This window comes from Perissodus microlepis, chromosome 11, assembly GCF_051167445.1.
Source record: "Perissodus microlepis isolate ML-2025 ecotype Zambia chromosome 11, ASM5116744v1, whole genome shotgun sequence".
Taxonomy (NCBI): domain Eukaryota; kingdom Metazoa; phylum Chordata; class Actinopteri; order Cichliformes; family Cichlidae; genus Perissodus; species Perissodus microlepis.
This window is the reverse complement of record NC_140471.1, coordinates 29,786,945-29,808,706: the sequence shown is the minus strand read 5'-3', so window position 1 is coordinate 29,808,706 and position 21,762 is coordinate 29,786,945. Positions and strand designations below refer to the sequence as shown.

General features: G+C 38.4%; 1 protein-coding gene across 1 annotated transcript; it reads right to left on the bottom strand.

Moving 5' to 3' along the window:
- capn7 (calpain 7) lies at positions 1-15,875 on the bottom strand. The gene is made up of 21 exons (XM_084944003.1): positions 15,482-15,875; positions 15,114-15,222; positions 13,847-14,004; positions 13,640-13,707; positions 13,241-13,474; positions 12,820-12,906; positions 12,258-12,384; positions 11,758-11,843; positions 11,532-11,625; positions 10,929-11,075; positions 10,435-10,541; positions 10,201-10,321; positions 9,293-9,437; positions 8,034-8,133; positions 7,722-7,857; positions 7,536-7,611; positions 7,037-7,182; positions 5,871-5,933; positions 5,541-5,671; positions 4,401-4,493; positions 1-3,525 (listed from the first exon to the last, which is right to left on the bottom strand). Exons 1-21 carry the CDS (start codon positions 15,581-15,583, stop codon positions 3,381-3,383), a joined length of 2,475 nt encoding a protein of 824 aa, XP_084800129.1. The 5' UTR covers positions 15,584-15,875; the 3' UTR covers positions 1-3,380.
- Between the last annotated feature and the right edge of the window lie 5,887 nt (positions 15,876-21,762).

The window sequence follows — 21,762 nt, the reverse complement described above, 5'->3', positions numbered from 1 at the left end:
ACAGGTATAATTCTCTGTATTCAAATTCTGAACATGCCAGTCTACTCGACGCTTAGTGCAAGTTCTGCAAATATCATCATTCACACAACAGGTTGCTGCAAGATTGTCTTGTTTCATCTTTAAATGAGTTGGCTAGTCAGTAATAAAAAGACACGTCAGTATTGTGAGAGATGGATATTCATTACAACAATAAATTATCATCAGTCAACAGGTGAAAAGAAGTCCCTCGCAATGGATATTTAAAGCTGAACAGTTTACGTCAATCTTTTTACACACCAACATTACTAATTCATTTACAGTCCGCCTCCACTGCACACGTTCTTTTTCCTTTGCAAAAGAATAATGGTACACAGACAAGATGTACACGATTCACATAAGAAATTAAAATATTCAAAAATAAATTGATCAAAAAGCCAAGCCAAAAATAAGATAAGCAGTTTTATCTGATTTATTGCGAAGAGGTTTCTGTAATGTTGTGAACAAGAAGCGCACAGCACAGCATCGCGTGGCGTGTTAAACAATAGAAAATCCATCAGCAACTATTTTGAAAATCACTTAATCATTTGTGCAAAAATGCTTCTACATATGTTTATTTAAGTGATGATTAACTCTTTTTCAGTGTTTTACACCACTGTAAACTGCATGTTTTGGATTTCTTCCCTTCATTTTATGAACAATTCAAATTAAATTAATCACAGAAGAAACAGCTGTGCGCAGACTGAGGGTGGCTCACGCAGGGGTTTACAGCTGTGCATTGTTCTCATTGAACACAGACTTCTTCAGCATGCAGCCATGGCACTACAGGGCCCATTATACACCCAGCAATGGTTGCTTCGTGCACTCACGGTGACATTTATATTTGCTTTGTGGCATTTCTGAGGGAACAGAAACACTTGTGAGGTTACAGAAACTGGATGGTGCATGACCATGCAAAATGACACTAGCATGGCTTGTGCCAGTGGATCTGACATCAGTGTCCTCATATCCATTCACAAGGGCGAAAATGACAAATATAATGGCCCACAATACACATTTGTAAAGTGAATCATATTAAAGTTAAAATTAAAATTAAGTTTAATAATTATTTCCCAAGTGTTTGCTCTGAATGTAAATTGGCTGCAGGTGTGAATTGAGTATGAATGGTTGTCTATCTAGTTGCACTACCCTGCAACAACCTGCCGACCTGTCCGTGGTGTACCCTGAATTTTACCCTATAGCAGCTGGGATAGGCTCCAGCATAAAAACAAAACCAAAACAGAAAAATAAAAAAATGGATGGATGGACTGAACAAAGTTTTCATTACTTGAGCTTTTCATATCACAGAGATGGTTCTTAAGTCTGCAAACAACTACAATCAGCTCTGTGACAACTGACTGAACTCCTTCACTTTTAGTTAAACTCTGATGCAATTAAAAGCTAAAAACAAACAAACAAACAAACAAACAAAAAACATATAGTAAGCTGACCATATCATTTTTTCAAACAATGTTCCCAAGGTGAAGCATAAACTTTGATGCTGAAAACTCCAGAAAAAAATGGCCTGTAGATTTTGAGTCTGCACGTTGCAATGCAATGAGAAAAGCACTGAACCTTTCTTTTGTGAGATCAAAAGTCCTTCGGTGAGTTGACTCGATGTTTTTCCATTCAAATGTCTCTAAGGATACAGTACAGTTAATGAGCGTAATATTGGCCGGCTGCTTCCACATGATGCAACATATTCCTCATGTTAATTTCAGCATTGGTATTTCAGGGTCTCTAGCCCAAATCCAAATCTAATACAATCACATACCTCTATGATTGCAACACATATTGTTGCCCAGGGATTTGTGATGCAACTGTAAAGCTTGGCAGAGATGAGCAGCAATGAATATAGCAGCAGCATCTGTACATGACAGACTGCTGATAGCTGACATCACCCAAAATAAACTTTCTACACGATAAACTGAGGAAACACGGTGACTTAGGTTGAGCTGCTGTTTGCACCGATGAACCAAAGAGTAAACATGATGAAAAAGAGTTTAAAGTGCAGTGCATCGACAAAACAAAAGGTAAACATATTATGGGTACTTGGCAAGACATTTAAGTTTGTAACAGTGACAATCAGACATCTACACGCACCCACATACGCACGCTCAGATATAACAAACTCAACGTGAAGCCTGTCAGTGAAATCAGGCTGTTTCTCACTCAGCCATCACATCCACAGACAACATGTAGAGACATCATTCGACTGCTGCCATACTGGATTCCCTGTGATGCTGCTCTGCTGCACTGTTCCTGAGAATTAAAAAAATATTTTGTTGGTGGTTCAAAGAAACTAACTGCCCCTTCCACCTGACATGTTAACTGTTTTTTTTAAAACAGCTTTTTTGGCAGCTTATTTAATTGCTAGAAGACATGAATGTCACAACAGATACGATTTCGATATACTCGGAAAGTGATTTAATTACTTCTCAGAAACAGCATGTTGTGTTTTTTTTAAATTGTGGTTGTCAGTGTCTTTGAAGCTTTGAAGTAATGAGCACCTCAAACATGAAACCCTTGGACTACTTTTCTCATTTATATGAGAGTTGTGTGTTTTTTTCCCCTGGTCTTTTAATTAATTTTGAATTTCAGCTTCATCATTTCATTTACTTATGTGTATAGTTCAACACTGGTTGGCTTGCTGCTGGTCACATTTTAGGCTGAATGCACTCAGCTACAATCCAAAAGTACCGTCATATCTTAAATACATCATCCTTGTCTTAAAATTAAACCGGTGATTCGAAACCACAAGGCTGTAGCTCTTTAGTGCTGAGGTGTTCACCGCAGCAAAACAGATCCTGTGAAGAAGTAGAAAAATCTGCTGTGTTTAAGTAGCGATGTCACTAATTCTGCAGCTTCAACCCCGTTACTGCTCCACATCCCAATGAATCCCAGATGTATCTGTATAATCATTATTGTTCCATGAAATCACTCAGATTTGCCTACAATAAGAACAAAAATGTTGATACTAATTATTCTATTTGAGGAACTGTGTGCCTTATTAGGGCAAAAGGAGTTACTGCTCTTAACACCATTACTTTGTGAGGCTTGTAATGGGCTGTTTTCTAATTTGGCAGAGATGTTTTTTTGTTTTTGTCCCAAGATGCCTTGATGGTTATGCGTTTTAGTCCATATCAAAGTGCCTCTTGATTATATCTCCAGAACAGCTTTGTGGTATCCTTGAGTCAGTTTTGAAATTCAAGTCCACATCAGCAAAAGTCTCAGTGAAAGAAGAGAAAATGCTAGCAGCAGTCACATTCTGGGCTTTGTGGAGGCCTTGGCACTTCCAAAATGCAGTTTCAGAAGTATATTCCACAATGCCACCAAGTACCTTCCTCCCAATCCCAGCTCCATCTTCATTGGAGCTGGGAGACCTTGAGGGGTGAAGTACTGCTGAAGTCCAAAAAGAAGGGTCCTTCCTGTTTAGGCAGGAAAGTGGTGGGGGTGACGTTATAGATGCCTGCTGGGACATGATCCACCTCCATGTAGCAGAAACCACATCTGCAAGAAGCAAGGAAGAGGCTGTGACGTTAATTTATGGCAGAGGTTGATGTCATTTCAGAGGTGTGGGGAACTAAACATCACATTTTCATTTTAAAAGATAAGCAGACTAACTCTTCTTCATTCGAACGACTTTGACTTAAAGGTACTTTCTGTAAATTCTTTTATTAAAAAAAAGAGTTCTTAATCTTCCAAACCTAACCAAATCTATAAACAGAATAATTTGTTGATGTTATTTTAATTTTATTTTTTTAAACCTGGCAAGTAATCAGGATCAAATTCTCTTAAGGAAACTGGGTTTGCTAAAAAGACTTAAACATCTTAAAAAGCAGCAAAAATCTGAAAACATCGTAACACACCAACTGATAAAATGCTGCCCCCTGTTGGTAAAATCTAAAATTACTGCACGTGAATCACTGAACTCACTCAGCTATGCCCACATGCTTGTAAACAATAAAATCCACAGCTTAATACATATTCCTGCTGACCGTTTTAGTATTGACCTGTTAAAAATTTAATGATGGTAAAGATCTACAATCGCAGATGGAGACAAGTTTTTGAGGAACAAAATTAATTGATCAATATTTTCGAAATATGCAAATTGTAGTAAGAAACATTTTTGTGATCCCTTACAGCAGTAATAAATAAATACTTTCAATCAAATTAAAATTCATTTTGCCCTCAGAAAGTCACAAAGATATCGCATCAGATCAATGTACTGCTCAGTTGTAACAACGCTCCTGATGCTCTAAGTGAACTCAAATCTTCTGCAGTGTTGATAAATGACCAGACATCAAACTCAGCTTATGGTCAGGGTGGACTTGTTGCTCTGCAGCCTGTGTACCTTTCACGATGATGCCTGCTCATTACTGTACCTGTAATCGCCACTGCTCTTCTTGTGGAAGGCAGCTGAGCCTGGATCACCCACTGTCGACACTGTCACCATCTCAAACCCAACGCTGTACTGCCTGCAGACACAGAACAGAAATAAAATGCAGAGAATAGAAACTGACTTCTACACAGATCAAAGATGCTCAAGCTAAAGTCATAGGGTTATCCATTGTTGAGGAAAAATAACAGCTTTTTGTTTTGCCTTTATTTGGTTTCCTGCAGTGCAGAGTTGGACTTTAGTGCAACAAGCCTGTGTGTCTCAGTATGTAAGGTAGAAAGAAGGTAAGAGATTGAGCCAGAGGATTTTTATGTCCTAATGCTACATGAGAAAAGTCATTTAGCCGTTGTGCTAATAAGTCACTTAAAGCTAGTCAAACAAATATGCTTGAAATGAAGTAAAATATAAGTGGCAACGCCCTAAAATTATTGCCATTAACGAGGAGATTTAATGCCAGAAAAACAAAACAAAACCACTGCAAAAACATCTGTCATTGGGATGGTGAACAAACGCCTTAGTTTTTGTGCCATCTGCGTCACTGTTAACCCTCCCTACAGTGTGAACAACTAGAAAAGCATAACCTGGTTTATCTGTTGGACTGAACATTTAACAAATTCAAATTCCATTTCACTTCTGAAGTCTTTATATCATAATGTAGCACAGAGTGACAAAGACTTTCAAGTAGTTTTGGCTGTGCTGACATAAATTCCATCAGTTAGTTAGAGATCTGAGGTACGCCAAAATAAGTGCCGTGACCACGACCCCGGAGGACTAATTTAACCCAATTTTGTGTTATAAAATCTAATTTTCCCAGAATCTTTTTGCTGGCATTTTCTAAGTAGCACATAGATACCCAGACTAAGAGGTTGATGATGCTGATGGTTTCAGTGTTTGTTTTATGTCATCTTTTTCTGCTATATGCAGATTATACAACTACGAGCACAGATGAAGTAAAAGTAAAACAAGCTTTTAAATCTATTGGAGCTAAAACTACATGAATGATTTCAATGAAAATTGAAAACTGTGCTCCTATTAGGATATTATTGTCATATGGAGACCCAATTTACTCTATACCACGTTTGGTATATTGCGCCTCAGTATACCAACTAGGGTATAGGGGGTTCACCTGGATCCTCGGAGCTCGATGAGCAGCGGTCCGGACCGTTCCAGGTTAATCTGATAGATTGGGTTGTTTTTGTACGAGTCTTTGTAGTTTCCACAGCCACCGGCACTGAGCCCCTTCCACTGACCATTGATCTGAAGACAGAAATAAAGTCAGTAAACATAATATCCACAATATCCAACTGTTTGGACAAGGTAAATATATTCACAGAATACAGTTAATATAATGTTGTCTAATTTAGCTAACCAAATTGCCCAAAAATGTACCAGTCCTAAATTGCATGATAAAATACATAATGCACAGAATTTAGTTGTTGATTTATAGATAGCATACCCTTTTTGTGTGAGTGAAGGGATTTGGGATCTTGGAGAAGGTGAATTTGCATCCAGTGTAGACCTGCATAGAGAAACAACCTCCATTGTTTTAGGGTTCACATTGTTAGTGGGCAAACTGCTCAGTAAAATATTCAAATTCCAATTCATACCCTACCTAATAATACTCCTTCATCATCTATAACTTTGTCAAACTGTGCATATTGTAGCTCAAAACACTGTAGAAAACTGTGAATTGTTAACCATCTGCTCATAAAATAGATCTTTTATATCAGTGCCATTCTGGCAAAAGAAACATTAGAAAAGAAATCAGATTTTCTGCTCCGGCTTTGATCTCTGGTGAAAACACAGTGAACACGAGAGAGTTCAATCAGTTATTCCAAAGATGATATTCATAGAGAAACACTGATGTGAGCTGATAGGAGGGGATTTTTTCTTCACGGCTGGCTTGTTGGAGACAGAGGGAGAGAGAGAAACTGAGAGAAAGCCTGCAGTGTTTACAGCAGTCGTGTTGCTGTTACAGAATTCACACACACATAAAACACAAAGCTTCCAGCTGACACGTGCACACGAGTGCACGTTGTTTTTTAAATGAGGTATTTCAGTATAAACTGTTTTCCCAAGTCCTCACTGCGGTTTGCAAGAGGAGTCCATGAATTATAAATAACTAAAAAATATATTTGGGTCACGCAGCACATGCGTGCACTTAAAAAGTCCCTGAGAATCTACACTCAAGGACCTGCTTTTTCAGACAAGCTGAAGTGGGTGTAGCAGAATAATGTGAGAGGTGAATTTTAATTTATAGGGAGAGGAGATCAGAGAAGAGCAGTCACTGTTCCTAACTGCATGTATAAGTATGTACAGTAAGTCTGACAGAAACAAAAACAGACATCGTGCTTATTCTAGCATAACCAGGTTTTGATCCTTATGAGTTTGTAGGAAACCCAACTGAAATTTTTAGATCAACTTGGCTCCTGTGCACTTGAGTTCTTCTGACAAAATGCCCAATAGATAGCTTTGAAACTGTTGTTACCAGCTGTCACATCAAATTCTAGTTAGAGTTAGAAATGATTTCAGTAGTAAAAAAAGAATCAAGACTAGACTTTTTAAATTACTTTTCAGATTGTACTTCTGTGTATGAGCATAAACAGAGTTAACATCTCTCACCCGCAGTGTGTAGTTGATGGTGTTCTGTTTCTCGTACTGGGAAACCACCAGGGTAAAGGTGTGTGTTCCTGCACTGGTCAGCTTCATCTTGGTCAGATAGTGTGGACTGTTGATACGGATGCCATCTATGAAAGGAGGGGGATCCGCTGGGGAGGAAGAGGAGGTATTCAAAGTAAATAACCACACTGTAGCTTACAGATAACGTAAAACTTTCTTCAAACTCAACTTCTAACTGAATTTCTTCTTAACCTCCAGTATCAATTTTATAGGGTAGTAAATGTTAGTGAAGTGAAGTTTTTCTTTGTGTCGTTGTAAAAAGGGCTCTGCAATAGACTAATCTCTTTCTTCCAGGCATCTGACCTTGCTGTATGCGGCGGAAGGGCAGAAATAAAGGCTGCCATCAATCTCCTGCTACCATTCATCTATAGTGGAACTGTCCTTGCTCGGTGGTGCAGAGAAAGAAAAAAAAAAGTCCTCTAAGGCATCTATCAAACCTCACCTGGATAGTAAACCTTCTTGCCATCCGTCTTGTAAACGACCAGCGTGATGAACTCTCTGTTTTGTGCAAAATCATCCTGGACAGACACAGTCATAGCACAATAGTGTAGCATTACAGTATCAGGCCACCACATTAATGGAAATGAAATCTGGATGAAATAAAAATATATCAGATCTGTGCCTTTACCTTATCAGTGATGTGTCTGGTGAGAAGCACCCACACAGCAGCACCACCAGCTGGACACTGAACCTCCAGCCTGTACTGGGGATTGTTGGCAAGACTGTACACATCCTTCACTGGACCCTGCTTTCCATCCCAGGTACTGCAGATGGAAAAGAAACCAGAACATAGACATGTCAGTGTAGAATGTCACAAAATGTACCAGAATATTTAAGAGTAAGATACTATGTAATGTTTTTTGTTCCCTTGAATAGTCCTTAAAATGTGAGTGACAAACTCTGCATCCATAAAACATGAGTAATATAAATTAACAGACACCTGTGAATACAGGAGGAGTTTTTAAAGAGTGCAGGATTCCAGCTCAGGTAGATGACATCATAGTATTGACAAAGGTCCTCCCATGCGATCCAGAACACACCTGGAAAGCAAACACAAGTTGATCGTTAACACTAATTTATCATTTTTTTAAATCATTTTAAGTTTGCCAAGAGAGATAAAAATTGTTTGGATTCATACCCTCACAGTGACTTCAGGTATATACTGGATTTCATTAGCAACATATCGACTATGTCATAAGCTTATGAATAAAGTCAGCTCTGCACATCATGGTGAGTAACTTTTGTAACTTTTGCTTTCTTAGCAAGTGATTTTAATTTTTAAACACTCTCCAATGTTCATTATTTGTAAAGCATAATATTTTAATTCTACCTTCTTAAGTTCTTCTGTGGATACTATTTCATTTTGAATTAATTTTTTATTTATATGAGACCCATTCACAACAGCAGTTATCTTTCCATCCACTTTCTTCTCTTTATCCAGTTTAGGGTTGGTGGAAGTCGATCCCAGCTGCCTTTAGGTACACCCTGGTCATGTTGCCAGTGAGTCACAGGGTGGACACAGAGAGACAGATAACCATTCACACCAAACCTTTTTACCTATGGCCAATTTGGAATCACTAATTAACCTAACCTGACTAACTGAATGTCTTTGGACTGTGGCAGGAAACCAGTGTACCTGGACACCGGGGAGAACATGCAAACTACATACAGAAAGATGGTGGATCTGGTGACAGTGAGAAGGAATCAGTTTGCTAATCTATCCGTCCATTTATTTTCTTCTTTTTATCCAATTCATATTTTATTAAACTGCAACACCGGTAGACTGTCTTCTGAGATATTATAATGGCAAATGTTAAAGATTTCAGCACCCCTGTCTCTTTCTGTGATGGGAAAGTGTAAACACTAAAACCACCTGACAGAGGCAACCAGAGTGAGGCATACCCTCTATTTAATCTAACACTGTGTGAGTAATTTTATGCATGACGCAAAGTGCCACATATTTCTATTACATTTAAAATACCCTTTGATTATTTAAGAATGTGACTAACATTTTCACAAGGTTCTTAAATGCACACACAGTAAGTGTACATATAATGTGTAACTTCAAAAAAACGTAAAAAAATAAAACTGCGACTGAATATGCTCCATACCCTGGAATTACTTAAAGACAGAATATAAAGACTTATGTATGTGACCAATGTCAAAGTACTGAATGTAAAACTCAATAAACTCAGATACCGTTATCAAACTTCTGAGCTGTCTTGGGGTCAAAGTTGAGGTATTTCAGGAGCTCAGGTGTCCAGTTCTTCTCATCGCGCTCACTGTAGCGTCCCTTCCACCGCAGATGACTCCACGGATTCTTTAGCTGCAGGAATCGCATTTTCTACAAGAGAAACAAACCCGCAGGTATGAGGTTAATCACACGAGCAGAAAAAAAATGACAGAATTATCTACAAATACTACAAACTAGCGGGTTTACTAAACATTTACTAGGCAAGATTATGAGAATGAAATGCTCATTGTTCAGTTTAGCGTCATGAGGAATTTTTTGTATTTTGGGAAGTTTAAAAATGTTTTTTTTTTTTCTTTTTTTAAAAACTTTTTTGTTTTCATCATTTTCTGAACCTACTGACATGAGCAGCTTGTTAAGGAAGTCATAATTGACAATCACTAGCAAAACCATGCACAGAGACCTTTTAGAAGCTTCAGAGATACCTGCACAGCCGGTTAGCTGGGCTGAATTCAATTCATATTGAAATATTGAGTTCACTGGTGTTACGGATATCGACGCTGCAGCAGGGTCAGTATAATATAAATGTCATAAACCTGATTTCCCCCCATACTCCATCTCTGAGTCAATATAAGGCAGATGAAAAATTGAAGGAAACACTGAATGTGCAAAAGACAATCCCATCGTTCCTTTATGATCATCTTTGTATACAAATTTAACTTGATAAGTGCTTAAAGAAACAAATCAGGTGAAAAGTAGAAACATTTTCTCACAAACATCAATCTGACTTTTTTTTTGCAACAAAATCAGTTCCCCCTGCTGGAAATTAGAAAGTCCACTATCCATTGTGTATGAGGGGCCACTAATGGCTTGATGTGTATAAACTGACAGTATAATGTAAACAACCAACGCTAACCTTGTATTCCCTGATGTCAAGAACAGCGTAGGCGTGTGTTGGCACTAAACCCCATCTTTCCCCTTCCTCCTCTGTCATTACACCCGTTGCTGTGGTGATGAGAACGTCACCCCTGTGAAACCTTAAACAGGAGAGAGAGAAGCAGATACAGAGTGAGAATAAGCACAGATGTTTAGTTGAGGAATTTATTATGGCCTATAAAATAATTATGCCTGTGCAAGTCTGTGCACCTACCTCTGGAAGAGCATGCGGAAGGTGTCGTCCCTGTTGAACGACTGATTGTCAGAGTGCATAGCGATGCGTTCAGGGATCCAGCCAGTGAGAGCATGCAGATCAATATTCTGTAAAAATTAGGCTATTATGAAAACAGTTCTTAAGAAAACGAATTTCTTGACTTTGACATCAGACTTTTTTCGAATTCAGAATATATGCAGAAAGTTGTTCAACAGCATGGCTGCAAAATTTAGAAAAAAAGAAGCTTTTTGGAGTTACTAAACCTGGAAGTGAACTAATTACAAAGACACAAATTTATCAAGCTAAAAAAAAAAGCACATTTATTTTTAAATATATTTAAACTTATTGCAACTGTACATCCCTTTCTCCTCAGTTCCACCAAATCCCTGCACAAAATATTTAACTTAATTACTTTTTATCGGGGAGCTGTTTTTAGATGTTACCTTTTTGCACCAGGAGAAATCACTAATTAACAAATGTCCCGGTTTACTCACCGAGTTGGAACCAGGGAAGTCGTAGCCACCCATCACCTTCATGTAGGCCTTCTCAATCAGGGACACCCAGAGCTCGTTCCTGTTGCTGGAGTAGGAGCACAATAACTCTCCATTGCGATCCACTGGGAGGAAGTCATCTATAATAACCTGGAACAGGCAAAGAGTCAGTTTCTCAGTTTAAGGAAAGCAGGAGTAATATAACAAAGAACATAACTATAACTTTTTCTCATGCACAGCAGTTATCAGATAGAAGTAAGACTTTTTCCCCACTTTCCATTTTTTGAAGTAAAAAAAAAAAAAAAGGAGGATGAATTTGTATACTTAAAAAAATAACTATTGTTATATTTAAATTAATATCAGAATGCATTATTAAATCTACAAAAAAAAAAAAAAACCCCAAAAAAACCCACAACAACACAAAACCCAAAACAAAAAAACCCAAAACAAAACAAGATATTTTCTTTTGCATCATGAACAGGTGACATGAGTGTAAACATTTCACAAAGTACTTTTTTTATGCTTATTTCAACTCACATTGTAAAGACAAAATATTTGCAATGCAAATAACCAACAAGTAACTGACTGTTGTAATTCGTTGTTTACCTTCCTGGGAACTCCGTTGATATGGAGTTTGACCATGTACTTTCCACAGGGGTTGTATTCTGGCTCTCCTCGTCTGTTCTGAGGGTAGATTATGCTGCAACACACACACATGCAAGGTTCAATGGCTATTTTGCTTTTTAGTATGAAAGACAGTTTAAATTAAAATGCACTGCATGCTGATGTGCCATAAAAACAATATCAGTAAAGAACAGAAGCTACACAGCACCTGGTGATGAGTTTTTTGTTGTAGCGTCTCTCGTAGGCTGCACTGATGGCTAAAGAGGCCACAAACGAACAGTCAGATACCACCGTCTGGACAGAAGATGAAATGAGGAAATCAATGTGAACGGGTTAATATATAATTACATACATTTAAATACATTGCATAAAATCACCATTACTTTAAGTCTGAGTTTGGACTTTTTACACTGAATGTTCGGTTTTTTAAATAGTCTCTCATAAAAACGCTTATCTGTGGTGTTACTGTGCCATCTACTGGATGAATTTAAGCAGTAAGCAAAAAAAAAATAAAAATTCTTTACCATACCCATGGTAAAGAAACAAATTTTAAATGCATGATTCTTCAATAACTAACATTAGAAAAATAATTGTGGTAAAGGACAAAGTTTGAACAAGATTTTTATTTAATATTCAAATATAAGGATTTTAGAAAATACATGTAGAGCTCAATTGAGGATTGTGGAAATAAAACGAAACCAGTCCAACCTGTTTGATGCTGAAGCTGGACACAGACATGATCATGGTGGGGTTATTGCAGATCTCATCTGGCCGAACCCAGCGGGAGAAGATGGCTTTCTGTTTGGGTGACAAAGCCAGTTTCCCTGATTTGTCCCTGGTGAGAAGAAAAAAATAAAATAAAAACAAAAACTGTGTTTAGCCAATTCAGTCACACATTTTATTTTTCTATGTCACCAATTTTCAACTACAGTAAGTTTCTGTCAGTAATTCCCACATGCATTGAACCAAAGCTTCATATATGTAATGTTTTCTACTAAAAACCCACATTTGTTATACGAATTTAACCTGGAAAAACTTCTTACAACCACATCTCAAAGCAAAAGTGTTTTAGTGTTGAGTGTTTCAGGTATCCTTCCCTTTAATGTGTCAAGAAACAGATACTGCAGTTTCTACAAATCTTAAGACTGTCTCCAAAATACATACATCCGCACATAACTTTTCTCTCCTGAATGTCTAAGTGAGGCTTGTATTAGCTTTGAAATAATGTTACTATTATAAAAACTGACTGCAAACAATAAAGCAAACTCACGAGAAAGGTACAGGAAAGGCAAATCGCTCTTTAAGGTCCACGCTCATGAAGGGCACGTAGGCTATGCCATTGATTGTAGATGTACTCCTGAAAATAAAGCACAAGTTTAATGAAATAGAAAAGCTTTGACACATAATTGTGCAGTAGTATTTACATATTTAAAAAGGATAAAACCATTGGGGCATTAAAAGGCCCTATATAAGTTTTCCAGGCATCTTTTGCATCCAAAGATTTCAAAATAATCTCATTAAAGGCTGAGGCAGTTATTTCATTTGCCACCTGGTGCAGTGATTTAGCACAAAACTACATTAAAAAAAATGTAAATGTTATACTTTCTAAAATTTTTCAGCAACTAGAAGGGTATACTAAAGGGATACCCAGAAACATTGGCCTTTATGACATATTCAGTGAGCCTTCTCACCTGAGTACCTCGATCTCCTCAGATGTGTAGCGCTGACCTTGGGGCTCACTGGACTGCACAGCCCGGACAGGTTGGGATTGCTGTCGGTCATTGAGGCTGAAGTCTGGCCCAAGAGGGAGGAACTGGCGGACAGGGCCTCCTGAACTGGCACCAGTGCTGGGCTTGGTTCCAGGAGCCCCTGTCCTGTCCTGAGCTGAAGCCGATTTGGACTGGGATTCTTTAAGACCTTCGGCTCTGGCAAAATATAGTGGAAGAAGTTTTTTTGTTGTTCGTTTTTTTTAACATGCAAAAAGTGAAAACAACAACAACAACAACATTAAAACAAAAAGCTCTAGAGCATTAAAATGAATGATGAACATTCTAGTTTACAACACAAAACCAGGACCATTTTATATGTACCTGTCTAAAGCTTGACGTGCCAGCTGTTTCAGTTTGTTCTGCAGCACTTGCTCAGATGTTTCATTGGACTGGTGAAAACAAAACAAACAAAATAAATCAGGAAGAGGAATTAATGTGAGCATGAGTAGGGATAATATGAGGGAAGTCTAAGTGTCAGTCAGTGAGTGACATAATGAAAAACAGAAAGGGGCCTAGTGAGAGACTAACCGTTTTAATGCACAGCTCCACAGCCTGAGTGTACAGTTCAATAGCTTCATCATCATTTCCCTTTTCATCTTCCTCAAAGGCTTGGGTAACCAGGAAGTGGGCACGTTCCAGGTCCACCTGGTGCCGGGACTTCAGTGGGTCACTTTTCTGTGCTTGAACTAATGTCAAAGGTCAAAGGAAGGAATGGTTAAGACAACAGGTAATTTGACCTAATTCATTTTCCCATGGAGTATTAATTACATTGTTGTCATAGAGGATTTTTAATGGACACCAAGTTATCCAAACCTGCTTCTAGCACATTATACTTGAGTAAATGAAAACTCAAGATGAAAGTTGGAAATATGAATATCTTCATTACAAAACAGATTAAGACTAGACACTAGATAAGGAGATTAATGCTCCCTAGTCTCTCCTATCTGACCCAAAGACTCATCTTAAGTACTGTCTGCCCATATTTGTCTCTCGTTGTATTCAGTAAGTAAAACAGAATTTAACCTTCCAACCACTTTTCTTGAGCCACCTTTAATCTCTTGAACAGTGCTGAAATAGTGCTTAAACTATCAGTTTAGTAAGTTTACTGGTGCAGCTTAATACAACAGCATACACATAAACTCCACCTTTAAAAATGTCATAAAGTAATTATTATTCTTTGTTAACGCTGGCTCAGACAGGTGCTAAGTTAACTTAGTTGTGATTTTTTTGGTAGCTTTCTGGATAAATGATAGAAAGATGATAGAAAAAAAAGAGCAATCAATTTCTACATTTCATATCATAGAAATCACTAAACAGCAATACCCAGCATTACACATCATCTAGTGGTAACAGGACTCATGTACATTCTGTGGCCACACCCATGTGAACACACAAATCAAGAGCATGAGGAGAGTCATGGAAAAAACTGGTCAGACAGAAACTGAGAAACTGTCTTTTCCAGTAAAAAAGGGAAACATTTTCTTACCCATTAAACACTTCACCTCTTTAAAGGTGTTGCTCAAGATAAATCAACAACTCAGTAAAACAGGATAATGAGTGTATTTTAGACAACAAGTTTAATGAACAACATGTGGAGTGTGTTTATTATAATAGTTTCCAGCTATCCATACATTAATTAAAATGGGAGTATATTCAGTTCCAGGTCTATATTTTCATTCTATATTACTAGAGTAGCTTTTATGTGATTTATATTTCACATTAAGCCTTCATTTGTAAGTCATCTGAAAAGCCATCAGAAGCAAAACCCTTTGTGCCTATTGTGAGGTGAGCTTACCTGCATTGTGGAGGGCTTGAACCCGATCCAAGTACTCATTCACTTTCTCCTGGATCCCGTCCAGTTTGGACCCTGCCATGCCAGCATAAATGAGGGCCTGAGCTGCCTCCTATGGAAAACAAACATAATAGAGGCAGCGGTTAGAAAAGTATCACATCCGGTCACTAAGTACTGGCATCCAGGGACACTAGCAACCCTCAACTTTGACCAAATATATCTGTAAACTGTTGATTCGTAAAGTAGTAGACTTCTTAAAACTAATCCTGCGTCTATTACAGAAATGAAAGTGAGTTTGAACTTCTAAGATTAGCAAAATGCTAACCCTGAAAAATGGCATACGTTTACAGGTAAAACTTATTGGCACTTACCTTATAATAAAATACAGCCTCGTTATATTTGCCATTCTGGTCATATGTTACAGCTGTTTTGGCAAAAGTGACAGCATCAAGTTCCAGCGCCGCGGAGTCCATGTCGAACAAAACTTGTTGACAGAGTGACAATCTCTCAGTTAGCCAGAACAGGCTAGCTAACCGTTAGCTACCTATAAAATGTCTACAAACAAAATATCTGCTTTTCTCTGTTGGCACTGTTCATTCTATCAACTCGGAAAAAACATAGTGAAGATAATGCTGATACATGGTGTTGATCCCACAGCCAAAACTACCACGGTAAAAGTTTTCCTCTGCCTTTTATCAAATGACTACAACATTAGCAGACACCAAAACAACCATACTGTTTCCGGGAGACAATTCGCGCAGTCGCAGTAGAAACGCTAGCACTGTTGAAGAGCGCAGATACCGGGGGTACGACGGTGCGTTCACGAGCAGGGAAAAATATTTTTTTTAATACAGCTAACGTTATTTATTGGCAATTAGTAATATATTGTAGTATAAGTCTAGTCTTTCTTTTTTCTTTATGAGCCATACCATGAAAATATGGGAAAGAGGATGATGCAGAAGTATACAAAGGGTCAGAATGAGTTAAGTTGTGTCTGACCGGGTGAACTGACCAGGCTTACATGGTTATGAGAGGGATAGTGGATACATTGGACACAGGATTTTGATTATGGAGCTGCCAATCAAAGGAAAAGGGGGAAGAGCAATCGTTTTTATGAGGATTTTTTTCCCCCAGAATCACATTTGTTTACTAAAAATGGTAGAGGATGATTTTACCTGTTGGAAAACTTTACCCGTCTCAAAAATATTTTTTTCTTGCTGATCCCTAATAAACCCTCTATTTCTTGGTTTAAGTCACTACACTCAAACATCTCAAAATTTTTATGGAAAAAATAGATTGCAGTATGTTTTAAAATAGATCAAAACAAAGATTTTTAGAGAGCTCATGGTTAGGGCTAGAACAAGCACTCAGTTGTTTTAAATCTTATTTAAACTTATCCTCTGTAAACTAACACCCATTTGGAGTCTAGATATCATAAAAAGAAAATACAACATTTTCCCTCGTGGCACGAGAAAAGAATTACAAATGTAAAACATCTAGAACATGTTATTCAAGACAGAAACTTTACTTAATTCCAATAACTTGTATCAAATTATGAAATCAGCAACAGTAAATTTCTTGAATATCAGTAAATGAAGCCTGTGACACAGGCAAGATTTAATACCAATCAACTGAACTGAAGTTATTTTTAAAATAGATGACTCAATTTCCTTCCCAACTGCAAAATGGGAGCAAGATCAATCCAAGATAAAAACTTCTCAACACAAATGGGTTTAAATTCCTTAATCTGAGAACTATATGCAAGCTCTAAGGTCTTGTACGACTGTTCAGAGTTTCTGGCAGAGTATATATGAATACCTATGCACATGGTTTAGTTGCTGTTTTCCAACCTTACCTCACTGTGAGTCTTAGGTCAGGTAAGTGAATTATCTATGGATGTGCATACAGCAAACATAGTTCTGAATGCCTTATATACCTCTTGAAGAAAACTATCCTTGGGAACTGGAAATCGAAAAATTATTTGTGCATTACTCAATATAAAAATTTAATCTAGAGAGAATGTCTGCCTCCTCAAAACAGCAAATGGGGAAATTTGAATTTTGATTTTCTCTGCTTGCCGCAGATCAGATATATTCTGTACTCACCAAGAGCTTTTTCTGATTTGTGTTGCATAAAATATCAATAGCTCCATGAAGCCATGGAACCATTTGAGGTGACTCATAGTTTTCAATACATATAAAAATACTCAGAATAAAATTATTTTGCCTCCCAATAAACAATCTTCTTTATGATTTTAGTATATCCAAAACTAAAACAGGATATACATTTTCAATAAGAAAATCTTTTAAACTGTTTATTCTCAGAGCTTCTGATTTTTAACCTTTCACATAAATACAACTATCTTAATGTGCATCATACACATAAAGGTATGATGCAATTGTCTGTTAGATGTGAGCATGAGGTAACAACGTATCTCATGTCAATAGGGACCAGATTGTCAGTCTTTTTTTCACACATATCTATTTGTTGATGGGAATTATTTATTTGTTTGAACATGTCTGAGGCATATTTCTCACTCTGCCCCTTGTATGTTCTTATATACACTCAGAAAACACTTTATCAAGTGCACCACAGTAATACCTGGTTGGAGCCATTTTTATGGTCAGACCTCCCTTAATTCTATGTGGAGGATACTTGAAATATTTTCTATATAAATATCTAGAGACACTTGAGTCCATATTAGCATGATACCTTCAAACAGTTACTGCAGATTTGTAAGACTCTATCAAAAGTGCTCTATTGAAATAGAGACCTGTTGACTATGGGGGCTATTTGACTACAGTGAACTCACATGATGTACTATGTTGCTGGAATCAGCCATCAGAAAAATGGGTGCACTGTTGCCATGAGGAGATGGGCATGGTCAGCAACAATACTAATTTTATCAATACTCATTTGGCATTAAAGGACACCAAGTGTGCCATGAAAATATACCTCTCAAACCATTATTTTGACACCACCAGTCTGAACTGCTGATACAGGGCAGGTTGGATCCATATTTTCGTGCTGTTTATGCCAAATTCTGAGCCTACCATATGAATATTCCAGCAGACTTTCAGGCAAAAGTTTTTAATAATTTGGTTAATTATACTGAAATAACTACTGAGACAAAAAGCATAAATTTACTTTGAAAATTAACTAAACTAATGTGGGGAAAAATAAAATTACAAGAAGATAGAAGTAAATGAATAAAATCAAAACTTTGATAACAACACTAAAATAGCAGTGATCTGCATAAAACCTAAATACACAACATGAGAGTCCTCTAAAGCTGAGCTTCCTGTTGTTCCTGCTCTGTAGCTGATGTTGCTCCATTGAGCTCGACTAACATTGAAGTCACTCCATGATGTCGACATCTGTTGTATTATTTCTGTTAGGTTTTTCTTCTGTGTCTCCAGCACCTCATTTTTCATTTTGAGCATCTGTGTCTCTGCAGTAACCGGGTGTCATTACTGCCGACGTGAATTATGATTTTACTGAATTTACGTTTACCCTTAGCCAGCAGCTTTAAATTTCCCTCAATGTCGCCTGCTCTCGCCCCTGGAAGACAATTGACTATGGCTGCCGGTGTCCCTAGCTTCACATGTCTGAAAACAGAATCACCAATTACCAGAGTTGGACCCCCGGCGGGTGTGTCGCCGAGTGGGGAAAAATGGTTAGACACATGAACAGGTTGGTGGTGTATCTGGGACTTCTGTTTAAGACTATGCTTCCTCCTCACTGTCACCCAGCCGCTCTCTTTCCCCAGCTGCTTAGGGTCTGCCAGGGAACAGCTAGCGGGGCCTACACTATCATCGGCTGCACCGGCTACAGGGGCCTGGCTAGCTACGGGTGACTCAGGGGTGCGAAGCCGAGTCTCCAATTCAGTAATCCTGGCCTCCAGAGCTGCAAATATGCTACATTTGTTACAAGTATCATTACTGCTAAAGGAGGCCGAGGAGTAACTAAACATCTGACACAATGAGCAGGAAAGTGCACGAGGGACAGGTGAAGAGGCCATGCTGCACATGAAGATTATACTATGAAAACAGAAGTTATCTAAAGGTTTTTAATTAAATTGCTATGCAGATAAGCTACTCAACTACTACTTCCTGTTCCTGTGTTGGAACAGGAACAGGAAGTGATACTCTACCACAGAGAGAGCGAACATCAAATGACAGCGCCACCCAAAGGATCGACAGTGTTGTGCCAAGAGTGTCCAGATGAGCCCAGGAGGACCAGACCGTGCAGAAACACAGAGGACAGACTCACCTTTGGAGCAGAGGAAGGGGCGTTGTTCATTACAATTATGACTGTAGAAGGAGCCCGTTGATGCATCTATTGTGGCACAGTTTTGAGTGTCATCAGGCTGCCCGGGCCCCCACGGCAGGTTTGAGGCTGTGCTCGAGTTTGACCACGTCCAGTGATTTCTATACAGTCCAATCCAGGCTTGATTAGAAGATGTCAACATGTTAGCGACCTTGGTGTTTACACTTGAATCAATCATGCTGCTCAGGTCTATGTATGTCTGTCTGCAGTAAGACTGAGCATCAGGCCAGGTCATCGAGGTCGACACCGGGACGATAATGCTACTCTTGCCTGAAAGACAAAAGATCAGACGGATTCAGACCTGCAGCTCAAATGTTCAGTTTGTCAAACCCTGGTTCCAAAGTCCAAAACACTCACCATTAAATCAGAAAAAGCTATGTTGTTCTGAGCACTGTCTTGTGGACCATGATCCATCACTAGATATTGTAACACACTCCCCAGTCCCTGGCTGTCCCGGGGACCAGGGATGAAACCAGGATGACTGAACTGGACCGAGGCGAGACCATTTCCAGCCGCTCTTGGAGCCACACCTCTGTGCTCCCCGCCCATTTCTGGGTTTAGTTGACATGACAAAGATCTTTGGAGATTGTACGAGTGTTTCTGTGACTGCTTGAAGCTTGTTTACAGACACCTTTAAAATAATCACTATGGAGCAGTTCAGTTTGTGCTTTCTTTGATTTTCTGATATCAAAAGTTTTATTCAAACAATAAATGAGGCGACTGAGATGAGTTTACAGACCTGAGAGCAGCAGGAGGATCAGTCCACACCCCTTCATGGCTGAGAGCTGAAAAACTGTGAAGAACGTCCTCATGAATCTCGTCTGCAGCTGCTCTATCATTATTAATCATAACACTTAAACCAGCATCAACAAAGAGGCAGATGTCTCTGTCATTCACTCCATTTCTATCCTAATCTAATGATTCAAACAAAACTATCAAACATATTTAACATTTGAAACGTTCAACTTTAAAAAATGTTGTCTTTATTCAATTATCATCATTTTGTTCATTAGAATACCAGATAATGAATGTGTGAGATTATCAAATAAACCAAAACAAACATATGCATAACATACCTGACACGATGAGAAAGCAGCCCAGTGTTCATTAAAGTGCGTTTGATTAAAGATGCTCAGAGTCATTTAACTGAAGATGACTTATTCAAAGTTATTACAGATGCAAACAGACTAACTTCTGGCAGAACGGGCTGTGAATTGGAGCTAAACAACTCAGGGGTCGATTCATGAAACTAGGACTGAGGTTAAACACAGGAAACGGGCCGTTTGGTTTCAGTCTCTGTGAGTGGAAGAACATGCTTCTCCTCCTGACTGGAGTTCAGCGTGTCTGCTGCATCATCAGCAAAGATGGACGCACTTGGAAATGTTTGTGTCTTCATTTGAATCCAAAGCCGAGGTTCGCGAGTTTGCTTGCTGTGCATGTGTTTGCATGGATACAGCACTGATTCTCTGCCCGACCACTTCAGTGTTATTTGAATAATGTTGTAATTATTATAATTCAAACAAAAGAGGGTTCAAGCTTGACTCCTCCAAACAAATCAGTGATGATGAAGACGCAACCTGACGCATTTCACATGTCAGTTCCAATCATAGAGAACAAATATTTTTTATTTTATTCTTTGTTTGTTTAGCTTCAGCGTGTTTTTTTTAAATGATATTACAGTTTTAGTGCATCTCCTCTAAAAGTGCAAAACTTGCTTTCAGAGTCTCACACAGCACCACTTCCAAAGATGGAGGCTCAAGACAAATAAAATGATTTTAAAGTCACCACTAAATTTCACTGAAAGTAAGTAAATGTTGTTTATGTAGCGCCTCACAATGTGAAGATCACAAAGTGCTTCACAAATAAATACCAAGGAATTTAAAAGAAAAGATAAACCTTTTAAATATTATAATTGGATGTGCTGCAGGTGATGATGTTGATACAAGACATACCTGTCCCAGTGATCACACGGTGAACGGTGTTGCCACGGCAGCCGGATGCGAGCTCGTTGCCCGTGTTGACTTAGAAGTCCACCTTTGCCAGGTGTCAGCGTGGGTCTGTTCTGCTCGACGCCGGCGGTGCATAGGAAGGAGAGAGCGCTCCTCTATTTATTTTCAGTTTTTTGTTTAATTCGATGGAAACTTTTAGATTCTCTTCTTGTTAGGACTTGGAAAAGTTTACTATCCACATGACATAGCAGCCGACAAACGAACATCATGAAAACGATTCAACAGAAAACTACCCAGTTCTTAGTTAAACTGTTTTCTATGTGAAAACTGTCGTTTCAGCTCCGTGTGATGGGAGAACATTACAGCCATGCGCT

What these genes read in the sequence shown, in the direction of transcription:
- capn7 (XM_084944003.1), bottom strand. Translation starts at nt 15,583, where the DNA reads ATGGACTCCGCGGCGCTGGAACTTGATGCTGTCACTTTTGCCAAAACA. An exon ending in AACTCCTCCTGTATTCACAG is followed by an intron (nt 7,858 to 8,033) that starts GTGTCTGTTAAT and finishes TTCCATCTGCAG; the next exon opens with TACCTGGGATGGAAAGCAGG. An exon ending in AAGAGCAGTGGCGATTACAG is followed by an intron (nt 3,526 to 4,400) that starts GTACAGTAATGA and finishes TGCTTCTTGCAG; the next exon opens with ATGTGGTTTCTGCTACATGG.